The following is a 21,086-nucleotide window of genomic DNA, read 5'->3' on the forward strand; positions in this document are numbered from 1 at the left end:
GTTCTTGATAGTTGATACCCACTTTCCAGCACCTTTGATATAGCCACCTAAACTTTGTGTTTGGCACCCTCCGTCACTCTTTATTTCTCGGCCCAAATGAAATGAAAAGTCATTTTCCATTGGCCCAAGACTTTCACTACAAAAAAATTGTGGCCAAAGATTAACAGCCCATACAAACCCATGCCTCAAGCCTGGTTTTGTCTTTTAATTAAGGATCAATTAGTTTAACTTCTTGTGCAAGATTATCCTTGAAATGAACCATCAAGTAAATATTGTGAAATTCTTTTAGCCTTAGTAATTAATCTATAAGAAAGTCATTAAAAAAGAGCTTAACCTTTACAAAATTTAAAAAAAAAAAAAACTCCTACAGTTTAATTTGACTGCATGGGACGTGTCATGCAAAACTTCTATAACAATTTCTTTAAGATGGTGCATCATCTTATAGGCGGCCAATTCTTCGTGGTAATCCGAAATTTTGGTAAATCCTGATTTCACCACCCAATGTGGCTGTAACGATTACTAGGCCCCAAGCCGTTGCTTGTGTTGGATGGTGTCCATGGCCAACGACATCTAACCAAGACCGAGACGCAGACCAAGATGATGATGGTGTGGCAGAGGAGATTGAAGGTGAATGATCGTATCTTATTGAGGCCGAACTTGGGTTGGAAGCAAAAGAGATAGAAGGTGAATCCCCTGCTCTTATTGAGGAACAAGAGTTTAGGTTTGTAGCAGGGGAAATGGAAGGTGAATCACCTTCCCTTGTTGAGGAAGACCTCAAGATGGATGATGACTCGACAATCCCAGTATCTGTACGAGAAACCTGAGCAAGCTCTTCTTCGGGAGGGGTTATAGGTCTTTCTATATTGTTGTTGTTGTTGTTCTTCTTATTCGGAAGTGGTGGCAAGGATTTTTTGTTGTTGTTTGATCCAGGGCTGTCTTCTTTCCTTGGCGATTCACACTTGGTGTTACTTTGTTGTGGTGGGCATCGTTTCGAGTGTCTTTTTGAATGTGCTGTTGCCATTGATGGAGGTTCACCTTTTATAGTACCAGGCCATGGGATTGCTACCGAAACATCTTTACATAGGAAGTGTTCGTGACTTCGAGCAGTGATCATAGTTCTTTTTCCTGTGCCTGTATTTCGAGGTTCCTCACACCTCCAAACAAATACCTGAGAATCTTCGCTTGCACTTATGACATATTTTCCATCTAAAGTAAATGAAGCTGCAATTTGACTGCTGGTATTTCGAAAGCCTGATAGCCAAGAACATATATATGCATTTCATTGACTGGAATTAAAAAGTAGCATGTTTAAAACAAGAATGAAAAGAGATCAGAAGATTAGTCTTGATTGTTGTTTGTTGAGGGGAGTACCTCTAAATTTACGAATGACTTCTGAACCATCCAAAATTCGTATTCGAGAATCAGCTGAAGTAACGAGTACTTCAGATGGATTAATTGGACAAAACTATTCACAAGTAAATATGAAAATTTAACAATGTGGATTGCCAGAGTATATTTATGAACTTGACTGCAATTGTGAAGGTTACCTGGAAACCTGTAATCTTTTTAATATGAGCCTTCTTCTTGTTTCGAATGGTAATCTGTTCTAACTGAGTTAATTTGCAACCTAGATCATCAATTAAAACGAGAATAATTATAATGATTTCATGCTGAGATAGTAAATTTAAACGAGAATAACCGTATACACATTTGAACCAAGAAGAGCAAACTATACCGTCAGTGCTGTACATTCGACAACTGCCCTTATGTGAACCAATTAAGGCACCCTTCAATGATGAAAACATATGCACAATTTAGAAAGGGGACCAGATTATCTTTGATGTATTTGAAAAAAAAAATCCATTTCATAAAAAATATTTAATCAGGTAAAAACAAACACAGTTACTGATCATGTTACAGATACGAACTCTGCTCAATTGATGCAATTTCACTGTGACTCCACTTAACTTCAAGGAAATGAGAGTTACAGAATATGTACAAGACTATGACATACGTTTGGTTAATATTTCAAATATTATTAAGCACCAAAAACACCTCTAATTAAAGAATTATACTATGAATGTTGTACCAGGATGAACAGTTTCAAGCAATCATTAAACAGCTAAAGTTACTTAGCAAGACCTGGCCATCAGGGGTGTAGCAGGCAGCTGTAACCATTTCATGAAGATCAGTCCAATCAACAACTTGCCGATCTGGTATGTTCCAAATTCTAACTTTTGCATCAAGTGACCCACTAATGAAATAATCGTCGTCCATAGGATTGAAATGTATGCAAGTTACTGCCAAAAAAAAAAAGCTATAATTTAGTAGGATTTTAGTTTAACAGATTGAACATGAACTTTAGTTGAAGGTGAAATGGAATGGTATCTTACCATAGTCATTGTGGGCAAATAACTTTAAACAGCTTTTGGTTTCCAGGTCCCATAACCTTACAGTTTTGTCCATTGAAGATGAAAGCAGTCGCTGCAAATCCATCAAGTCAACCTACAGGTTATATATAGATTAAATCTGTGGATAATATGTGACAAACATTAATGACATGTGGACCAATTGTTTGATTAGAAAAATAAAAATGACTCCATGATTTTTTCTTGATCTACTACATTGGCAAGAATTCTGAGAATCAGACCTGAGATCTAGACCAGGACAAGTCCAAAACATCATCCAAATGGCCCTTGAAAGAACAAAATGGTCTGTCTGATAGCGAAAACACGGTTTCTGGCACATGTACGTATTCAGGAATGTGGTTGCCTTTTTTACTAGATGAGCCCTTTCCCTTCTTCTTTTTCTCATGCAGATTACCTGCAGCTTCCAAAAGTCCTGATTGATCCTGGGACAAGGAGAGCGAAGGATGAAGTGGTGAACTAGCCAGGGATGGATGAAGTGGGGTTAAACACCCTGGTGTTAAACTCCCTTCATTCATGGACATAATCTCACATTCCTGAACTTCCCAAACATGAATTATCTTATCCTCACCAGCACTCGCTAAAAACCTCGTATCTGTACTAAACCTGATGGTCCAAATCGATCCCTCATGCGCTTGAATTTCTTGACATAAATGTAAAGCACTCAACTCCTTATAAGATTTCCCCGTTTGTCTAACTTTCACCCACTGATTCTTGACATTCCTTTGATCCATAGCTAACACGTTCTCCCTATCTTTCTCCCCCCTCAATGTCATAGAATTGGCCACCTCTTTTATACTTCTCAACATGGCTGCACCTCTTCTCTTGCTCATCCTTAAACTCTTGGAAAGATATGAATTGAACTTCCGTTGATTGGCAGGATAATTCATCATCCTGTTAACATTTTCTCGACGCATTAACTCCTTTACCATTGGTGAATACCCCAAACATTTCTCAAATTCCTCCATTGTCAACTGCTTCCCTGTTTGAAGATCACTCAGTTTGTTCCACATCCCATCTTGATCATACTCATTAACTATAAACTCTTTTCCTGTATCCAAATTCTTAATCAAGAAAAAAGCTCCGAACCTATTTTTCGAACCAACTGAGGTTAAACCACCGCTTTGCTTAATCGTAGGACTATTCCCTGAATCTTTAGGGGAAGCTCTAATGTTTTCCTGGTACGGATATGATTTTTCATGTTGGGTTGATATTAAAGAAGATGTTCTTGTGAGAATTTGCTTAGATATGGAACCAAGAAATTCCTCTTTTCTTTTCTTTTGAATTGAAAGTGACTCGATGTCACCATCAGACCTGGACCGTACGAACAGGAAGGGAAGCGGAGAGTGAGACAATTCCTGTTTCGGAGAATCTTTGTTGTTTTGTTGAGGCTGCGCTTTGGAAACACTTGTATCGGCCGCAGGAACTTCGGCTGTCGTCTGAACCTGACCGTTGGGGACATTGTTTGAGACGCCAGGTTTGAAACTAAGAAGTTCTCTGTTGGGAGATAAGCCCATGCCTTGGAAAAGCCGCTGTCTCCGCTCCTTAATGGACCCTGGAGACGCCATCCAGATATCGTAGTCAGGAGTCATTGGGGTTGCCGTCGTGGCAAAAGCTTGGAACTGTGGTGTGTGAACCGATGATACCGCGGAAGCGAAAGAAATGCGGCTGTCATCGAAATCTTCATCGTCATCATCAGAACCTGACGAAACACAATCGAGTGGCACGACGGAGGATATTCTATCGTTGGATTCAAAGAACTCGTCGTCATCGTCGCGTAGCCCATCCCAATTCATGGTCATAGTTTTTCTTCGCTCCTTTCTGTAAGCCTCCATTTTGGCACATTTGATAAACCAAAAACAAAACAAAAAAAACCCTTTGACGTTGAAACTTAGGTTTGATTCCAACACACTTTGTTCTTTGGGAAGGATGGGGAAGGAAAGAGAAAGAGGAATGATGGAAGAGAGGAAAAGAAGGGGAGGTTACCGTTTAGGAGTATGGGAAAGGAAGAGAAACGGTCAAATACGGTCATTTTGTTTGACAACCTGATCTCATATATATCTCCTCACGTCAGTAAGTTGGGGGGCCATTATGCTGGGCACATTCCCATTAACTTGTTTCCTAATTGGAGAATAATAATAATTGTTTGGCACAAGGCAATTTCAGCTTTAATTTGGTCTACTCAACACTCAACTCCAACTCTTCAAAATAGTTCATTATAAATAGAAAAACTAAACCAAACCAATAAAATTGAATGCTTTATTGATTGACCCCAAAGCTGTTGGAATGCACAGTGCGATTTGTAATGGCTTTGAATTGCGAAGGAGCACAGTGCGATTGGGCCTTGTCTTGAAGAAACCAAATGGATGGCTTTAGCCTTTAGTTATGTTCTCAGTTGGGTTTGAGTTTGGAAAGGTGTGTGATTTGTAATTTGATATTTTGGGCTTTCAGATCCCCCAGCTGCTTTACTTTCTCTACTTTTCTCTCGGATGCAAGAGGAAATCTAAATCTAGAATAAACTATTAATGAAAAAGAGAAAGAAGATTAAACTAAAATTAGAAACTTGAAACCAAAGATGGCAACTTCTGTTCTATTCCAAGTCTAGGAACAAATTCTAGCTCTTCTTTAAAGGAGCATAACATCTTGATCATTGAATACAAAAGAAGATGGGGTTCCTGCAAATAAAATATTGGAACTCTTCTATATATGCATAACCAATATCTCTTTTTCTTGGTCTGTACTTTTCTTATTGTCATCTTTCCATACTTTAACTTTACAGCAACATTATATCATAAGTTTCCTTAGACCAATTCCACCATGATGGAATAATGGAATTAACCAATAGAATAAGAAAATGGAACAATCGAAAGAAGAATAAAAACAAATAAAGAAGCAGATATATGTGGTTTTTTATATGAATACAAAAAAATTTTTGTTACCAACGCTAGATTAATTAGTACTACTAGCAATTTAATATAAGTTGGTGAAACCATCATAGCTTCTCTTTTGTTCGAGCTTTCTTGACCTTGCGGTGTAAATCAGCTATAAGAGGCCTGGGAAACAAGGACTCGACCTGTTGCGAAAGATCGAGTTGCAGATTCGCTGCACCACCACTACTTGGGGTCGACGCTTTTCTCTTATTCGATGGGAGTGGCTTTGGTTTTTTTGGTGCAGGTGGGCATTGTTTCATCACTGGGATTTTCTGATCCAAAGTTGTTGGAGTTTTGAACCCATAATCATCATCATCGGTTGCCTTGAATTCTCCTAAAGAAATATTCTTCTTCTTTTCTCTCTCATTTGAAGCTGTAACGTTTCTTTCTCCTCCTTTTTTCTCTTCATGATCTCCAAGTGCATCTCGTTCTTGATGATCACCAGGCCTATCATGTGAAGAAGAAGTAGCTGTAGCTTGACACTCCTCCTGAAACTCCAAAGCGGGTCGTTTCAGAATATCAAATTCCATCCCTTCTTCATCACCTTTAACGAGGAACAACTCTGAATTCGACATGCTGAGAAGGGAAATCTGGCTGAATTCTGCGTACATGAAGATCAAACAACAAGAAAACGAGAAGGAAATATTGAGGTAGAGAAAGAATGGAATATAATCGTCAAATCACAGCTTTTTTTCCATGAACTCTATTATTTTAGATTTTCTTTCATTGTTTTTTTCTACACTTTTGGTGAGAGCCAGGGAAAAATGAGGAAGAAACAGTCTTCAGCAGGCAATAGGTTATAAAGAGAAAGAGTTCTTAGATTTTTGTGCATCGGATCCTTCGCCTCCTAGAGGTTGGCTTTGAAAGCTCCACATTCACCAACTGCCCTCTCTCAAATATAAGAATTTCAGGACTATAAATTAATAATAATATCTCTGTTTTGGCACATACTTTTCGAGTTTTCTTCTTAATTTTGTTTTTGTCCTACGGTTTCTACGAATTTTGATGTATCTATCCACGTGGTTTGCTATACAATGGGGACCAACGGGTCTTTGATATGATGATATTCATCGAACCTCATCATCTCATTGTATGATATTATAGGAAACTTACCTTAGATGCTTTGTTTATCCTGCAAGCAAGAGACCAACTAACTTTGACTTTGTTTTATTTTTTTATATGTATGCAATTTTCCTGTATGAAATCATTGTCAAATTTTTATATTTTTTTAGATTTGGATTTCAATTTTTCAATCATGAAAAATATAGGTTTGATCAATTGTCTTTATATCTCCCTACGCCACTCGTGTGGTATGAAAATATGTTGAATAAAATCCTACGTTGGTTTCAGTCAAACCAATAACGTAATACATGGGATTTTCTTTACCAACTCCCTCCCAAGGGATTTCTATGCAAATTTGATTTTAATACTTGTTTTTAGTTAGACAACTTAACCATTCTCTTGTAACATACACATAATTTGATTGATAATATCGATCAAACATGATTTTACAAGTATAAATTAGTTGGATCAAACATGGTTTTTTCCCCTTTTTTGTGCAAAGATAACTGTATGCTGACCACTTGAACTTTGTTCTGAATCAAGCATCTGATCAGATTCAGGGTTTTAAAAGCAAATAAAATCAGTAACAGAAATGGTATATCTTGTAAACAACTGATTCAGCTAATTGACTGTATGCAGTTATCACTTGTTTTTCTTAAAAGGTCAAGAAAATTTTGCCTATTCATTTAATATTAGAGCCATCAATGCTACCCAATTATGTTAAAACTTGTTCATAGTTTTAACAAATAGGACCACTTCCTTTCAATACCCACAGTTGATTTCTTCATAAAAATTGAAAAACAGAAAGTTTGAAAAACAGCTGTTTATGACTGCCAATGAGGTTGTCTTGCTTTTTGGCATTGGCAGTGACACATAGAGAAATAGATTTGTGGTTTGTATTGGATACTCTCAGCTTTGGCAATGAGTCGGTTTCCATAATTTTATTGCGGTGGAGTAACTGATACGCAGTCTTTGGCGATTAGTAACTTTGGATTCCTTCCCCCCTGAAAATGGAAGGAGTTGAGATTTGGTAACCCTTCCATACTCAACTGACGACTATCACCAGCTCCATATCTGTTCATTATCGATTTGTTGTTTAATTCAGACCAGAAAAAAGCAAGAGCTAATACATTGTTATATACTCAACACAGTCCTGCACTGGAAACGAGGTTAATTGAGTTGGTAAAATTCAAATATTTCGTTTGTAAAGTTTTTGTTCGAGTTTCGTTGCTAAATAATTTGTAAATTTAATGTAAGTTTTCTATGAAACCTGTAATTTGCACTATCTTGAGATGATAAATTGAAGAGAAGAAAGTTGAAGCTTATCTCATGCTTTGAGTGCAAGCCTTGAGGTGCATGGTTTTCATCATCAGATTGTTTCCTGTTGCCACCCCACCCTTCCTTTGTTGATGTAATAATACTTATCCAATCAAATTCTGCCAGCATTGCAGCAAATGAGTATTGCTTCTTATGTGATTGGAGGATGTGAAAATGTTTATTAACAAGGGAGGTGAATTTCGCGGAGGATGGAACATTTTTGGGGTTTAGGGATTTAGGTAGATGTTGAAAACTAGTATAATAATGCCTGTTTAGCAGGAAAATAAGGGAAGAAACTGTTGAAACACGCACTCCCTGGTGTGGAATAATTGCATGTCAAAACACATGGATCATGATTTTGCCCCCATTGCCAACCATCATGCATGTCCAATGCCCACAATCATCTCTTCCAATTTCAACTCCCTCTTGCTTTTTCTTTAACAATCCAACCCCACAAATCTCCATTTCAAGTTTGGTTTTACTTTCTTAACATCCCCTCTCCTATTAAGGCTGTCATTTGACACCCAAGACCCAACTATCTGTATTTTAGGACCACCCCTAGCAAATCAGAACATTAAAAATTTTGGGGGTTTTGCATGTGACTACTTTATTTTATTGATTCTTTATGCGTGTGTTTTCGGGGGAAAAGGTTGGACAGAAGGTTGGCGTTTGTGGTGGAGAGATTAGATCAAAGAAAAGTGCTGTCAAGTACACCTAGAGAGGGATTCATTCATTGCCCCCAAGAGAGTTCCTTAAACCAAATTTTGCTACCAGTCGAATCATTAACCAAATTTCGAATTCCAAACCTTGGGTTGTTCAGTTTATTCAGCTGAGATTCTTTGCATTTGAATTGAAAAGTACTGTCAAAAGAAAAAGAAAGAAAGGGCTAGCTATTACTGGCACTACACCTAAAACCATTACTGCTAGCAAATTTCATCAGTGTATCATGTGTGGGATGGTACATTCACATGAAACTTCTAGCGCTGGTCACTTTTACTCACATATGACAATGCTTAATCAATACAGGAAATGATAGGTCCTGGACAAGGAACATGGGAAGAATGGCTTAGGGGAGTTAATTAACCAAACAATTACCCTGGTAACATTTCAATTACTGAGCTGAAAGAAAGTTCTTTCGGCTTCTGCAGGGTGATGACTGCAGAAGAGTAAATATGTCCTTGGAATTGGGTGACACCTTAGCTGTAAACAGTAAGTTTTTGGATGAAAATTGTATGAAAGCTGTCACCTCCTCCATCTACACAGAAAGGACAAGTTAAGTTTTGAACTTTGAAGTTAAAGAATTTCGTACAGACTATGTATAGTTTTACCAGAGTACTTCAAACCAAACAACAACTTTTTGACAGAAACAAGATTTGCAGCTTCTGGCTTGGTTTCAAGCAAGTTTGTATATATCACAGCTTACATCACAACAAACCCTTTTGAATTTGATCGACTGTTCCACTGTGTAAACCATAGAAGTATGTATAAATGAAGTAGAGATTAGTATGTACGTATTTGGGTCCAGATACTCTGCTGTCAGGTGCATAGATTCCCTTACTTTTGGAAGATGCCTTAGCCAAATTGCCAGTTGGGTTTTTTTGTTTCGGACCCTTTTCTTTGATGCTGTCCACTATGTTCTGTCTCGTCTCTCTTGTTAGTGATATTGGCATCGGCATGTCAGGATTTCCAACGCACCCATGTAACCTGTTAGGCAACCTTTTATCATCATGAATTACACTTCTAAGAAGATTTTGATCCCTTTTTTTTTTCTTTGAAAAAAATTATTTCTTTTGGGTGTATCAATCACATCCTCATCTAAAAGTCAGAAACCGATAATGGTGGGGGCATTCCCCAAATTTCAGTTTCCATGTGGGTCACCATTGAAAAGCAGCTTTTGGGTTGACTCATAACTTGATCATGGTGAATCATAGAGCTGAAACCGGCCATGCCGTGGGAAACAGGAATAACAGACTTTTTCGAATCAAAGACAGGAAATAAATTCAACATTGGATTCTAAAAGAGTTTTAATTCTCTTACATAATCTAACTCTATCTTGGGTAAAAACCTGGTAACAAGATCCGTTGATAATTTGGGGATTTATCTATTTTTCTTAAAAATTGAATTCTCACACAGTTAAAATTCTATCTTCAGCAATTGAAATTTCTTTATTTTCCAATTTTTCAAAGGCCTTGGTTTCTTTTTGTACCAAAATTCATTTGACGCATTACTTTTATCAAATTAAAAAAAAATAATTAATTTATTTTTTTATATAAATATCATCTTAACAAATGCTTAGTATCATTCTTTAACATTTTGATTTTCCAATATTTGCCAAATTTATACATATCCAAGTAAAAAGCATAGTAGAAATTGGGAAAACAAAGTGAAAAATATTTAAACAGAGCTTGACAGGCAACCACCCTCCTTCAAAGCTGACTGGCTGATCTGCCTGATTTATGGTTATTAAATCGTTGGGTGAGAGGATGGATCAATACTATTGACACTTTAGGTGAGAAAATTTTATTTAAAAATTTAAAGTTAATTAAAAATAATAATATTTAATTTGATTTTGATTAATTTTTTTATTTTTTAAAAATAACTCATTATAATTACATTTCATATCACATAATAATTATATATTATTTATGTCAATATTTAAATATTATATTAATATTATTAGATTTAAAAATTAAAACAACTTAATATTCAAAAATAAAATTTAGATATTTAATTAAAAAATATTTTTATTTAAATATCATATTAAAAAAAAATTATAATTGTTCAGACTTCAGAGTCAATAGCGATATTATCCCGAAAAAGAAATGAAAATAAAACAAATGGTTTGAAATTCGTGAGATACCGAGTAAACTGCACATTTAATAATAATTTTTTTTTTTCGAAAAACGAACAAACTGTCCCTTTTTTTTTTTCTTGTTTTATTTTTGTTTATTCTTTCCATTTTTGAAACAACTTGAGGCTCTAAAGGCGGGTAGTGGCTGAGAAGACAACCTCAAAGAACGCGAAATCTCGGAAACCTTTTTTTCATAATCGTCGATCGATTCTAGGTTCTTCTTTTTCGATGTTGATTTTGTCATTCTAGATTATTGTTTTTTTCCCCTTTTGGAGCTTGTCATTTCGATCTCTAACAATGTTTTCTTGATCTGTCATTTTCTTCTGTTAAATCATGTTCTTATTATGTAATTACTGCTACTTGTCATGTTTTCTTACTATTTTTTGGCTGTTGGTTTGGACATTATATAGATTCAAAATGCAATGTTAATTTGCTATAATGAGCTATTGATGATGCTTTAAAATGTTACTCCATTTTTCGTTTCTGAATTGAAATGTTGGTTGAATTGCAAGATGTGGGGGTATTAGTGATTGAATTTTTAAGAAGTTTCTTTCAGATCCATCTATGATGTTGTTAGATGTGATTTCTATTTTGAAATAATCTGTATCTACTACTGTTGTTAATGCTGTTGTTTCTCTTCCAGGTTGTAGAAGATGGCTGATGGTGAGGACATTCAGCCCCTTGTCTGCGATAATGGAACGGGAATGGTTAAGGTGGTAGACTGGATTCTATATCATTTAAATGCTATTCCAATAAGTTTTTGTAACTCCCTCTTTTTGTGTATAATATTTTTACAACTAGTTTAAAAATTGATTCTTAGGCTGGATTTGCTGGGGATGATGCTCCAAGGGCAGTGTTTCCTAGCATTGTTGGTCGCCCACGTCATACGGGAGTGATGGTTGGCATGGGACAGAAAGATGCATATGTTGGGGATGAGGCTCAATCTAAGCGTGGTATTTTAACTCTAAAGTACCCAATTGAACATGGCATTGTCAGCAATTGGGATGACATGGAGAAGATTTGGCATCATACCTTTTACAATGAACTTCGTGTTGCTCCAGAGGAGCATCCAGTTCTCCTTACTGAAGCCCCTCTCAACCCAAAGGCCAACCGTGAGAAGATGACCCAAATTATGTTTGAAACCTTCAATGCACCTGCTATGTATGTTGCCATTCAGGCTGTTCTTTCTCTTTATGCTAGTGGTCGAACAACTGGTAAGCCATTCATTTAGTCAAAAGTGTGATCTATTTCAATTTGTTTCCAAATGTTTTGTGTCAATACCTTGTTTTGGGATCTAAAGGAGGGAAGATCACCCGACTTAGCCAACTAATAATGATTTCAGTGTTCAAAGGTCTTTGACTAGAAAGCTTTCTTTCTGGGTTTAATGTTTCTTTGCATGTTTTAATTTCCTAACCTACTTGTTGATCATTGAGTGAACAGAAAGATTCAATTTGAGAGACATAAAATTTCAAGAATAGATATGGGTTATAAGAAATGGTTGTTTTTAGCGTACACAAGGGGATTTTTCCTTTATATCCTATTGCAAATCAAATTATATGGTTATGCTAGGCAGGAAGGTAGTTCTTACTAGGGTAATGCAGAGTTGTGAGATCTTCTTTCTGTGTGTTTCTTGCAGGTATTGTGCTTGATTCTGGAGATGGTGTCAGCCACACAGTCCCTATTTATGAAGGATATGCTCTTCCACATGCAATTTTGCGTCTTAATCTTGCTGGTCGTGACCTGACCGATGCCCTGATGAAGATTTTAACTGAGCGTGGTTACTCATTCACCACCACAGCTGAACGGGAAATTGTTAGGGACATGAAAGAAAAGTTGGCTTACATTGCCCTTGACTATGAACAAGAACTAGAAACATCCAAGACCAGTTCTTCTGTTGAAAAGAGCTATGAGTTGCCAGATGGTCAGGTGATCACCATCGGGGCTGAGCGATTCCGATGCCCCGAAGTCCTTTTCCAGCCATCTATGATTGGGATGGAAGCTGCTGGTATCCATGAAACAACTTACAACTCCATAATGAAGTGTGATGTTGATATTAGAAAGGATTTGTATGGCAACATTGTGCTTAGCGGTGGTACCACCATGTTCCCCGGTATTGCCGATAGAATGAGCAAAGAGATCACAGCTTTGGCTCCTAGTAGCATGAAGATTAAGGTGGTTGCTCCACCTGAGAGGAAGTATAGTGTGTGGATTGGGGGTTCCATATTAGCATCCCTCAGCACTTTTCAACAGGTAATTTTGTTATGCATTTATCATCAAGTGTTCTTATCAAAGCACTATATGAAAATTTTTAATGTCCCTACTTTTCCCTTGAGTGCAGATGTGGATTGCCAAAGCTGAGTATGATGAGTCTGGCCCTTCAATTGTGCACAGGAAATGTTTTTGAGCATAAGTATAGGCTTCTTGCATTTTCATGTTCTGGTTTCATCATCTGTTTTTCCTGTCCCATCACCCTTGTTTGGACAATAACCTTGAAAGGATGAAAGATTGTTGGAATATTTTCGGTTATCATTTTCTTTTTTAGTGAGGGACAATTGCCAAACAATCTTGTTGCTAGTATGTTAATTCATATTATTTGTTTCTTTTAATCGCTACATTATTTGTTAGCTACCACGAATTTGATGAATGAATGATTAGTTCTTTATGGTATGAAACGATATCAGTAAATTGTAAATGTACAACCATCACATTTGCCCTATATTGTGTCACGTAGCTTTTACATTCAATTAAATTGAAAATGAGATTTGATGACAAACGACTGACCCTAACCCTCTTCTTGAGTGTGAAAGGGAAGGTAGCTTGTGAAAAGCAAGAAAAATCAAAATCTTAACATCTTTGGAGTCACGATTTTCATTAACATTTTAGTAATGACATGTAAAGTGCTGCATCAGATGGAACAAGATAGCTCAAATGCGGTGGACCATTTAGTTCAATGATTAATGTAATGCAAATTCGAACATTTGATTCAATAATTATTTTTTAGACGAGTTTATTGCTTTTGTTCGTTTTATACCCGTCTTAGAACTTTGCTTATGTTAATAAAATTGCATTAACTTTCATATCTTTTGTCAACGTTTGGTAATCAAGTTCAGTGGATGATTTGGAATCAACCAGTGTGACTACCATCTGGCTAATGCTAATTGGCCAACACATAGCAATGAGTCGCCATGGGTCAAGGAACGTGAGATTGACCCATGTTTGTAGATTTGAAACTGGAAACACAAAGTTGACTTTAAAATGTTTTAAAAACTGGATTGGATTGGTCCCTCCATTTTACCTGAAGCAAGCTACTGCATTTCAGATTGAACTTGTTAGAATTTGGATTCAAGAGTCAATCAAAATTTCACCCATCCATCCAGATTACAGTAGGCTTTTTTTTTTAGGTTTTCCAACAGAAGGTATTCGACAGTGACAGCTTAAAACTCCAATCCTAAAGTCACCTTTGAACATTAATTGACATTTCACGAGATGTTAAACGCCTTAACCAACCAGCAACTGTACAAAAAAAAAACCACCAACGTCCATGTATCTTAACTTTCTGTGCATGAATCTGAATCATGGTCCAAACAATGTTCCATTTATTACAATGAACCTACCAACTGTTCTTTATCATACCCAAAGATCTAACTGGAAGCTTGGACAGCGCCAGCTTTGTCTTCTAGTTTGGTCAAAAATTACTCAATTATTGTTCCTACAAACTATTTTAACAGATAGTTTTGGAGTTTGAAACTCAGGCCTAAGTCATGCTATCTGACTTTTACAATTTTCCAGGATGTCTGACATATTTGTTTCCAAATATCTACATCCTGTTGGAGATTAACGACAAATGAGAGGGGTGATTGACTATTGCAATCATGTCCAACTACACACTATAAACCTGAATTTTATATTGTGTAAGACGATGATAATAACTTTTATATTTATTTCTAGAAGAAATTTTAACTATTCAGCCATTGAGAGTGTCTGATTTTCAATTTTTTATGCTTAAGTATGCAATGATGCAGTTAACACCGGTCAGATTTGCTTAGTGGGAACCCAACTTTAAGGAACACAAACTACATCAGCAAATTGTAATCACAATTAGGTTCTCTCTCAGATGAGAAGATCACAGTGAAGGAGAGGACAAAAAATGACAGGAAAGCAGTTGAAGAACTTGTGTTCAAAGAAGTTGGATTTGGTAGGAAGTAGATGCAAGATGACTTCATTCCTTTTTTTTTTTTTTACATGAACCATTGTTAAGCCATTAGCTTCAACAGAAAATTTTGAATATGGAATCAACCATTTGAATTTAAAGAACAGTATAGATTCCAAGTTATGATCTGTGAACAGAAAATTTTGATTCCTTGGACATTTTTTCATTCAAAATGGGCCATATTCAAAGAGGATTGTGGATTGCAGGAAGAAGAATCAAGAAACCATGCATATCCCAAATGCCTAGCTTTAACTATAGAAGAAAATTGGTTGAAATAATTATAATCTTAACTTTTTTTTGGTACAAAGGAAGCCAATCTTAGGATGGAGTGCTGAGATTTGAACTTCAAACTCGTTGAATGCCAGCTCTTAGAGGTTACTGCATAAATCAACTGAATTGAGATCCGGCTACATTTTCTAATGTGAATTTATTACTACCTGATATTTCTATTTACTGATGAACGCCATATCCTTCCTTCTAAAGAAATAATGATCACAGAAACATCATCATGGTACATTCGGCGTTGCCCCGGTGGGATCTCAACCAACTCATGGAACTCAAGACCTGCCAGAGAAAAAGGAAAAACAAAGATTAAATAAAGCTAGTGTATTTTCCTAGATATTAAGATCTAGTTAAGATAGAAAATTTACCAGCTTTCTTAGCTGCTCGAATTAGCACTTCTTCAACAAGGTGTTGTGCGGGATCTCCTTCGGGAAATGAAGCAGTGAACCATTCCACTTCAGAGACAACTTGTTGATTAGTGAAATATTGATAGAGTCCATCAGAGGACAGTATCAAAAATCGGTCCTCAGTGCTTAGTTTATAGTGACTGAGTGAAGGAGAAGAGGTGATGTATGGGGATGTCCCGACATAATTGATTCTGAATATTTCATAGAGCGCATCATTCCATTTAGGCTGCCAAAAAAGCAACAGAGCAAACATCCATATTAGCTCCATATGAAAGCAAACCCTCGGGCTTGAACTGCCTATGAAAAGTAAGAATTCAAAACCATTTAAAGGGATATATCCATCTTTTGACCTCTGCTAAAAATAAGCTTTACTTTCTCACTGCTTTTACCTGTTTGAGAAAGCCAGCACCAAAAGCCCGAGTGACCTTCAAATACCCTTTCACTCTCTCATTAACAACTACCTCATCATCATCTGGATGTTCTTTCTTGATTCTCTGAACTTCCTGGTATTGAAAAACCAACGTCAGTTGATCCTGAAAGTAAAGAAATAAGCAGAAAAATACTATAACATCAAAAGAGGGAAAAAAACCTCTTCGACATCTGCATTATGATCCATTGTGAGCTGAAGAGGAATCAAATGAAAAGGCGGTTGGATCTCACGCTTAGTTTTAGACCCTGCTTTTTGTGCCAGAATGGCTCTGCTATCCCCCAAATTCATCAAATAAACATCTTCTCCATTCATCAACATTACCAAAACACAAGAACCCATTACATGTAACTCAGGTTTTAAATCAGCCACCTTTAAATAAGTCTCCTCAGTTTTACTCAAAGCCTCTGAAAGTGCCTTCAGAACATCAGAATGTTCAAAACTTTCCATTGATGAATTCGTCGAAAGCTCCAATTTTTCACTGTCCCATTCACACTTCCACTTCTTCAAACTTTTCCCACAATTTTCTTTACCTTCGAAAGAATCCAATCTCTCAGCTTCACCTGATTCGGTCTTATCTTTATCCCATAGCAGCCCTTTAAGCTCTTCAAATACAGCATTGAAGAGATTAGTAAGCAAGTGATCAGGTGCATCAGGTCCACTAAAACCATCATAAATCCCAACAAAAATCCACCCATCTTCTTCTGAAACAACGAGATGAGTTCGATCCTCACCAGCTTTTCCTTGTGCCCATTGCAGATTCTGACTTTTCATTGAGAACTGATCACCATCATCATCATCCTCATCATCATCATCATTTTGATCACCATGGTCGTCAACACTCAAACTCCCTCTACTGCTAGGATTAGTTTTAGCAAGAAAATTCCCATTACTTCTTTCTGTATCTGGTGATAATTCTTTATCCGAAACAAATACTTTAAGCATTTTATTTGATATTGCTCTCTTGAAACTCTTCATCAACGACAAACTTTTCTTCTTTGAGTTAAAACTACCATGAGACAAGCTTCTCTGGAACTTATCAATCGGACCTGATAAGAATCCGCCTTCCATTGTACCCGACCAACAATAGGAGTTACCAAGTGACACAGGTTGCAGAGAAAGGGAAGCAAATAACTCAGAGCTTTCAAACGTGGAGGAACGATCTGGTAAAGGGGATGACGCCAATGGAACCGCTGTTATGTTGGCGCTAACGGAAGCTCCGGAGATGGAACGAAAGGTTGTCGTTTTGGTGGAGGAAGAAGAGTCGTTCAAGGAGTGGACTTTGGAGGAGGAGAGACGAGCCGGGTCGGGTCGAACGTAACAAAAAGAATGTCCAACGAAGTCTTGGGACGGGTGGGGCATAATGTGAATCACCATTTCATGGCTTCCTCCATTGCAAGAACAGCAATGGCTTAGCTTTCTGACACTGTTTCCCATAATTTAAATTCTTTGGGTTTGTTTTTGTGTTCTTTTAAGGTTGTAAGAAGGAGAAGAATGGAACTGTAATAAAAGAAGGGAAGAAGGAGTTGACTTTTGAGAGAGAGCTTTGTTTGAAGAAGCCAAAGGAAGCATTTTATAATAATTGCAAATTGATTTATTTTAGGAATTTATGGGAGTTGACTATGGATGATGTTAAGCGCGTGGAGGAGACGAAATTTGTAATAAAATGATGGTTAAATTATTCTGTTAGTCCCTCTACTTATGTGAAAATTCTGATTTAATCCTTATATAATAATTTGAAAAAATTGAGTACTTGTTGGGATTTCAAATTTCAATTTAATTGTTACCCAATTTTATTTTCCATTATTAATATTTTTTGACTTAAATATTAACCTATTAATGTAAAATTAATCGTTATGATATGGCATTAATTAGCTGATGATATGAATATTTTTATCTATGGTTTTTTTAAATTTTTTTAAGAACTATCCATAACCTTATTGGTGTATACTATAAAAAAATATTGTCACATATTTTATTTTTAATATATTATTAATCTCATTTATAAGATTTAAAATTTTTTTTCAAAATGATATAATTTTTTTTAGGGAAATAAGAATAAAGCCAAGTGGATAAAAAAATTCACTTCATTAATTAGCCAAAAAAATTCATATTGTTTATCCATAGAGTTAGAGTTCAGGTGAAAAATAAATTATGTTAATAATTGGATTGAAATTTAAAATTTCAAAAAAAAATACATAAACTCAACTTTTTAAATTATTGTGTAGTACCCGATTTGTATTTTCTCAAAAGTACAAGGACTACTAGCATAATTAGACCTAAAATGATTAAGGAAATCTCAAAGTCAAAGGTTTGGGGATATTAGTGGGTTCATTTATTATGTTTTATTAGGGTAAATATGGAAATCATTACTTGAAATAGGGCTATTAATTTTAAGTACAGCTAATGGATTATTATGCAATGTGTATTAATCAATTACCCAAAGAATGATTTGTCAATTGCTCTGTAAATCTCAATCTCTCAGATTTTGTCAGATCTTTTTTAACAATTTTTAAACCAAATTTTCTCAAATTTTCACATTAAAAAAACTTTCTCAAGCTTTTTTTTTTTTTCATAATAATAAAAAGTGAGGCTAGTATATGTTAGCATTTTGAATTTTACTTTTATCTAGAACTATCACATTTGATTTATTATTATTATTATTATTATTATTATTATTATTATTAAATTTTAATAATTTTAAATAAAAAAATTATATTTTATTTTTAATATTTGCATTTATTTTGTAGTGATTTTGAAGCAAGCGCATTATTGGCTGCTTAGTGGTACTTTTCTTTTCAATTCAGGGGGTGACCACGGTTTTGGAGATTCTATTTTGCTTTTGAGGAACTTGAATCTTTTGTGACCACTGCCAATATACACTTCAAGAATCAATGCCCACCAAAAATAATAATAAAAAAAAAAATCAGCTTTTAGGTTTTTTTTCCAAATTGAGACTTTATATTATATTCTATAACTGGCAATCAGAAAAAAAAAAAATTGTGGTTCTTGGTTTTATATTATATGAAATAAATATGGATCCATGATTTGACAGGTATAAGAAAAACTCTTAAGGTCTTTATTTTATGAAGATTGAATAGCAGTATTACTCAAGAACAATTTTTCCTTCCTCCCCTTGTTTTCATGGTAACTGAACAGCTAGTGAAGCTGCAAAATTCATCTTAATCAGTTGATGGACTGAAAAGATTGGAAAAATGCAAGCGTTTCCTTTGTAAAGACATAGGAATTGCTACTATTCATTGTATGTTGGAACATATCATTGCAATCTAGTGCTAAACAAATGTTGGTTAAAAGAGATAGGTTTGACTGTTACTTGATAGTATTTATTTCAGCTTGAATCAGGTTCAACAAGCTTGTAACTGAAGTCATTTGTCGGTCAAGCAGGTCTGAAAGGCAATTTAAAGCACATGCAACACAACAGCTCGAGCATCTCAATCCCTTCATGTTCTTAAGTACCAACATTGGCATTGGTGTTTTATGATCTCATTCGAAACCGAGAATTTTCCTAAAAATTATATTCTTCGAGCAGTACATTGGAAAACAGATTGAAAACTAGTGGAAATTTGAATTTTAATTAGAGTTTGATACTTGAATAAACGGATCGTTATGGGAAAGCAAAATGTTATGAATGAGATTCAAACATCTTAGAATTTGAAACATGCTATTACGGAGAGCAAGAAACAGAGGCATCGGATTGCCATGGATGCATCCTTAACAAAATTCCTCACAAGAAAGGGTTTTCCAAGGACTTGACAATGGACATTGTTAATCATTTTAAGTACCCTTGAAGCATTAGATTCCTTGTTTCTGCAATGGATTGCCACGGAAGAGAAGAAGGGATGGTTTTGCCTCGCAGGAGAGGCCCAAAAATCCCTGGGAAGAATGCTTTCCTCACATGAACTATATTCTTATTTTTATCTCAGTGAGGATTCTTCTGATGCATATTCTTCAGATATGCCAACTACTGTCGTGGATAGCACTTTAAGCATAAACAGCTTAACTGAACAAAACATTCTAGATGTTTAAGAGGCTTTGGGTTACTGCTTGCTCAGTGCTCACAATTAGATACCCTTGAAGAAATTGAGTCCGAAGAGAATTTGATTGGAATTACGGAAACATTTTCAGTTTCTTCAGATCTGTTAGCATCAAACTCATCTATAAACAGAAAGACAATAGCTCAGGTGGGGAAAACTAGTGATCAGTCGGGAAACTTGATGATAGGGGACAATGTTTCTCAAAGTGAACAATACATTAAGCCTGAAATTATAAAGAAATAGATCTTGGATTCTTGGTCTTTTTCATACATATTGTACAGTCATTGACAAGTGGGAACACTACTAAATTTGTCTATAAAATTAAATCATGCATGTTTCCTCGAGGAGGATTTTTAGGTTGTACAGATTCATTAACTATAAGAAACTAACCCAAACTTTCTTCTCATTTATATCTCTTGGAAAAACAATAAACCTCTTGTTGGTGCAAGAACTCAATCTATTTTATCTTTATAGTGTTCCGAATTCCTGCTTCGCCAGATACATGCATATACCTTGAGGCCTATAAGATGTTACAGTTTCCTGGTTCCAGGTTTTTGTGAATCTTCATAGCATGAAGATTCTAACCAATAGCTGAAGATTCCGTTTTTAAACCTGTCTTATTCTCTCTGCTGTCGTTGGTTAAACGTTAGATACAAGGAACTCTAGGGAAATTGAGCAAAAGGCAAAAAAGTCAACCTTGCTTGTTTCTATTAACAATTATCTGCCCTTCAATCTCAACATTTCCTCTTTTGAAATGATGGCATATAATTAAGGCTTAACTCTTAAGGTTCCTTGACAGATATAAATTTGCTTGGAAAACCATCGTTTACAGCTCTTTTAGCAAACACCAAACAGTTTCTGAAAAAAATGATTAACTTACAACAACTCCATCTGCTCTAAAATGGTGCAATCAAATACAAAAATTGTGAACCATTATGCACTTTTGCTTCGTTTCCAAGGAAAAATGCTGACAAATTTCTAATCAAGAAGGGAATGGAATCTTAATAATGTCAACGAATCTTCATTTATAATTGAAGACAGCAAAGTACGGTAAATGTTTGCGTAATTTTAGTTATTGATATTTTTAATTAAAATTTGTTTTTTGGGGTCAATAACCAA

The 21,086-nt window shown here is 35.7% G+C and overlaps 4 protein-coding genes across 5 annotated transcripts; 1 reads left to right on the forward strand and 3 right to left on the reverse strand.

Moving 5' to 3' along the window:
• Positions 1 to 298: 298 nt before the first annotated feature.
• Positions 299 to 4,456, reverse strand: LOC111296411 (uncharacterized). Of its 2 annotated transcripts, none has more exons than XM_089741476.1 (7): positions 2,651 to 4,456; positions 2,394 to 2,484; positions 2,143 to 2,300; positions 1,736 to 1,787; positions 1,548 to 1,627; positions 1,372 to 1,465; positions 299 to 1,251 (listed from the first exon to the last, which is right to left on the reverse strand). In XM_089741476.1, the coding sequence occupies exons 1-7, from the start codon at positions 4,259 to 4,261 to the stop codon at positions 440 to 442; spliced, it is 2,898 nt and encodes a 965-aa protein (XP_089597602.1). In that variant the 5' UTR covers positions 4,262 to 4,456; the 3' UTR covers positions 299 to 439. The 2 variants fall into 2 exon arrangements, with proteins under 2 accessions (XP_089597602.1, XP_022746433.1); XM_022890698.2 differs by having other exon boundaries at positions 2,394 to 2,505.
• An 845-nt stretch (positions 4,457 to 5,301) lies between these two features.
• On the reverse strand, positions 5,302 to 6,244 carry LOC111296882 (uncharacterized). Its single transcript, XM_022891356.2, has one exon. It carries the CDS (start codon positions 5,965 to 5,967, stop codon positions 5,419 to 5,421), a length of 549 nt encoding a protein of 182 aa, XP_022747091.1. The 5' UTR covers positions 5,968 to 6,244; the 3' UTR covers positions 5,302 to 5,418.
• A 4,326-nt stretch (positions 6,245 to 10,570) lies between these two features.
• On the forward strand, positions 10,571 to 13,252 carry LOC111297994 (actin-like). Its single transcript, XM_022892642.2, has 5 exons — positions 10,571 to 10,800; positions 11,230 to 11,299; positions 11,407 to 11,800; positions 12,223 to 12,836; positions 12,925 to 13,252. The coding sequence occupies exons 2-5, from the start codon at positions 11,240 to 11,242 to the stop codon at positions 12,988 to 12,990; spliced, it is 1,134 nt and encodes a 377-aa protein (XP_022748377.1). The 5' UTR covers positions 10,571 to 10,800; positions 11,230 to 11,239; the 3' UTR covers positions 12,991 to 13,252.
• A 1,270-nt stretch (positions 13,253 to 14,522) lies between these two features.
• On the reverse strand, positions 14,523 to 17,422 carry LOC111296808 (putative protein phosphatase 2C 23). The gene is made up of 4 exons (XM_089741703.1): positions 16,075 to 17,422; positions 15,875 to 15,988; positions 15,447 to 15,711; positions 14,523 to 15,360 (listed from the first exon to the last, which is right to left on the reverse strand). Exons 1-4 carry the CDS (start codon positions 17,347 to 17,349, stop codon positions 15,230 to 15,232), a joined length of 1,785 nt encoding a protein of 594 aa, XP_089597829.1. The 5' UTR covers positions 17,350 to 17,422; the 3' UTR covers positions 14,523 to 15,229.
• Positions 17,423 to 21,086: the final 3,664 nt, after the last annotated feature.

This window comes from Durio zibethinus, chromosome 12 (genome assembly GCF_047325235.1).
Source record: "Durio zibethinus cultivar Kanyao isolate XHJ-2024 chromosome 12, ASM4732523v1, whole genome shotgun sequence".
Lineage (NCBI taxonomy): Eukaryota > Viridiplantae > Streptophyta > Magnoliopsida > Malvales > Malvaceae > Durio > Durio zibethinus.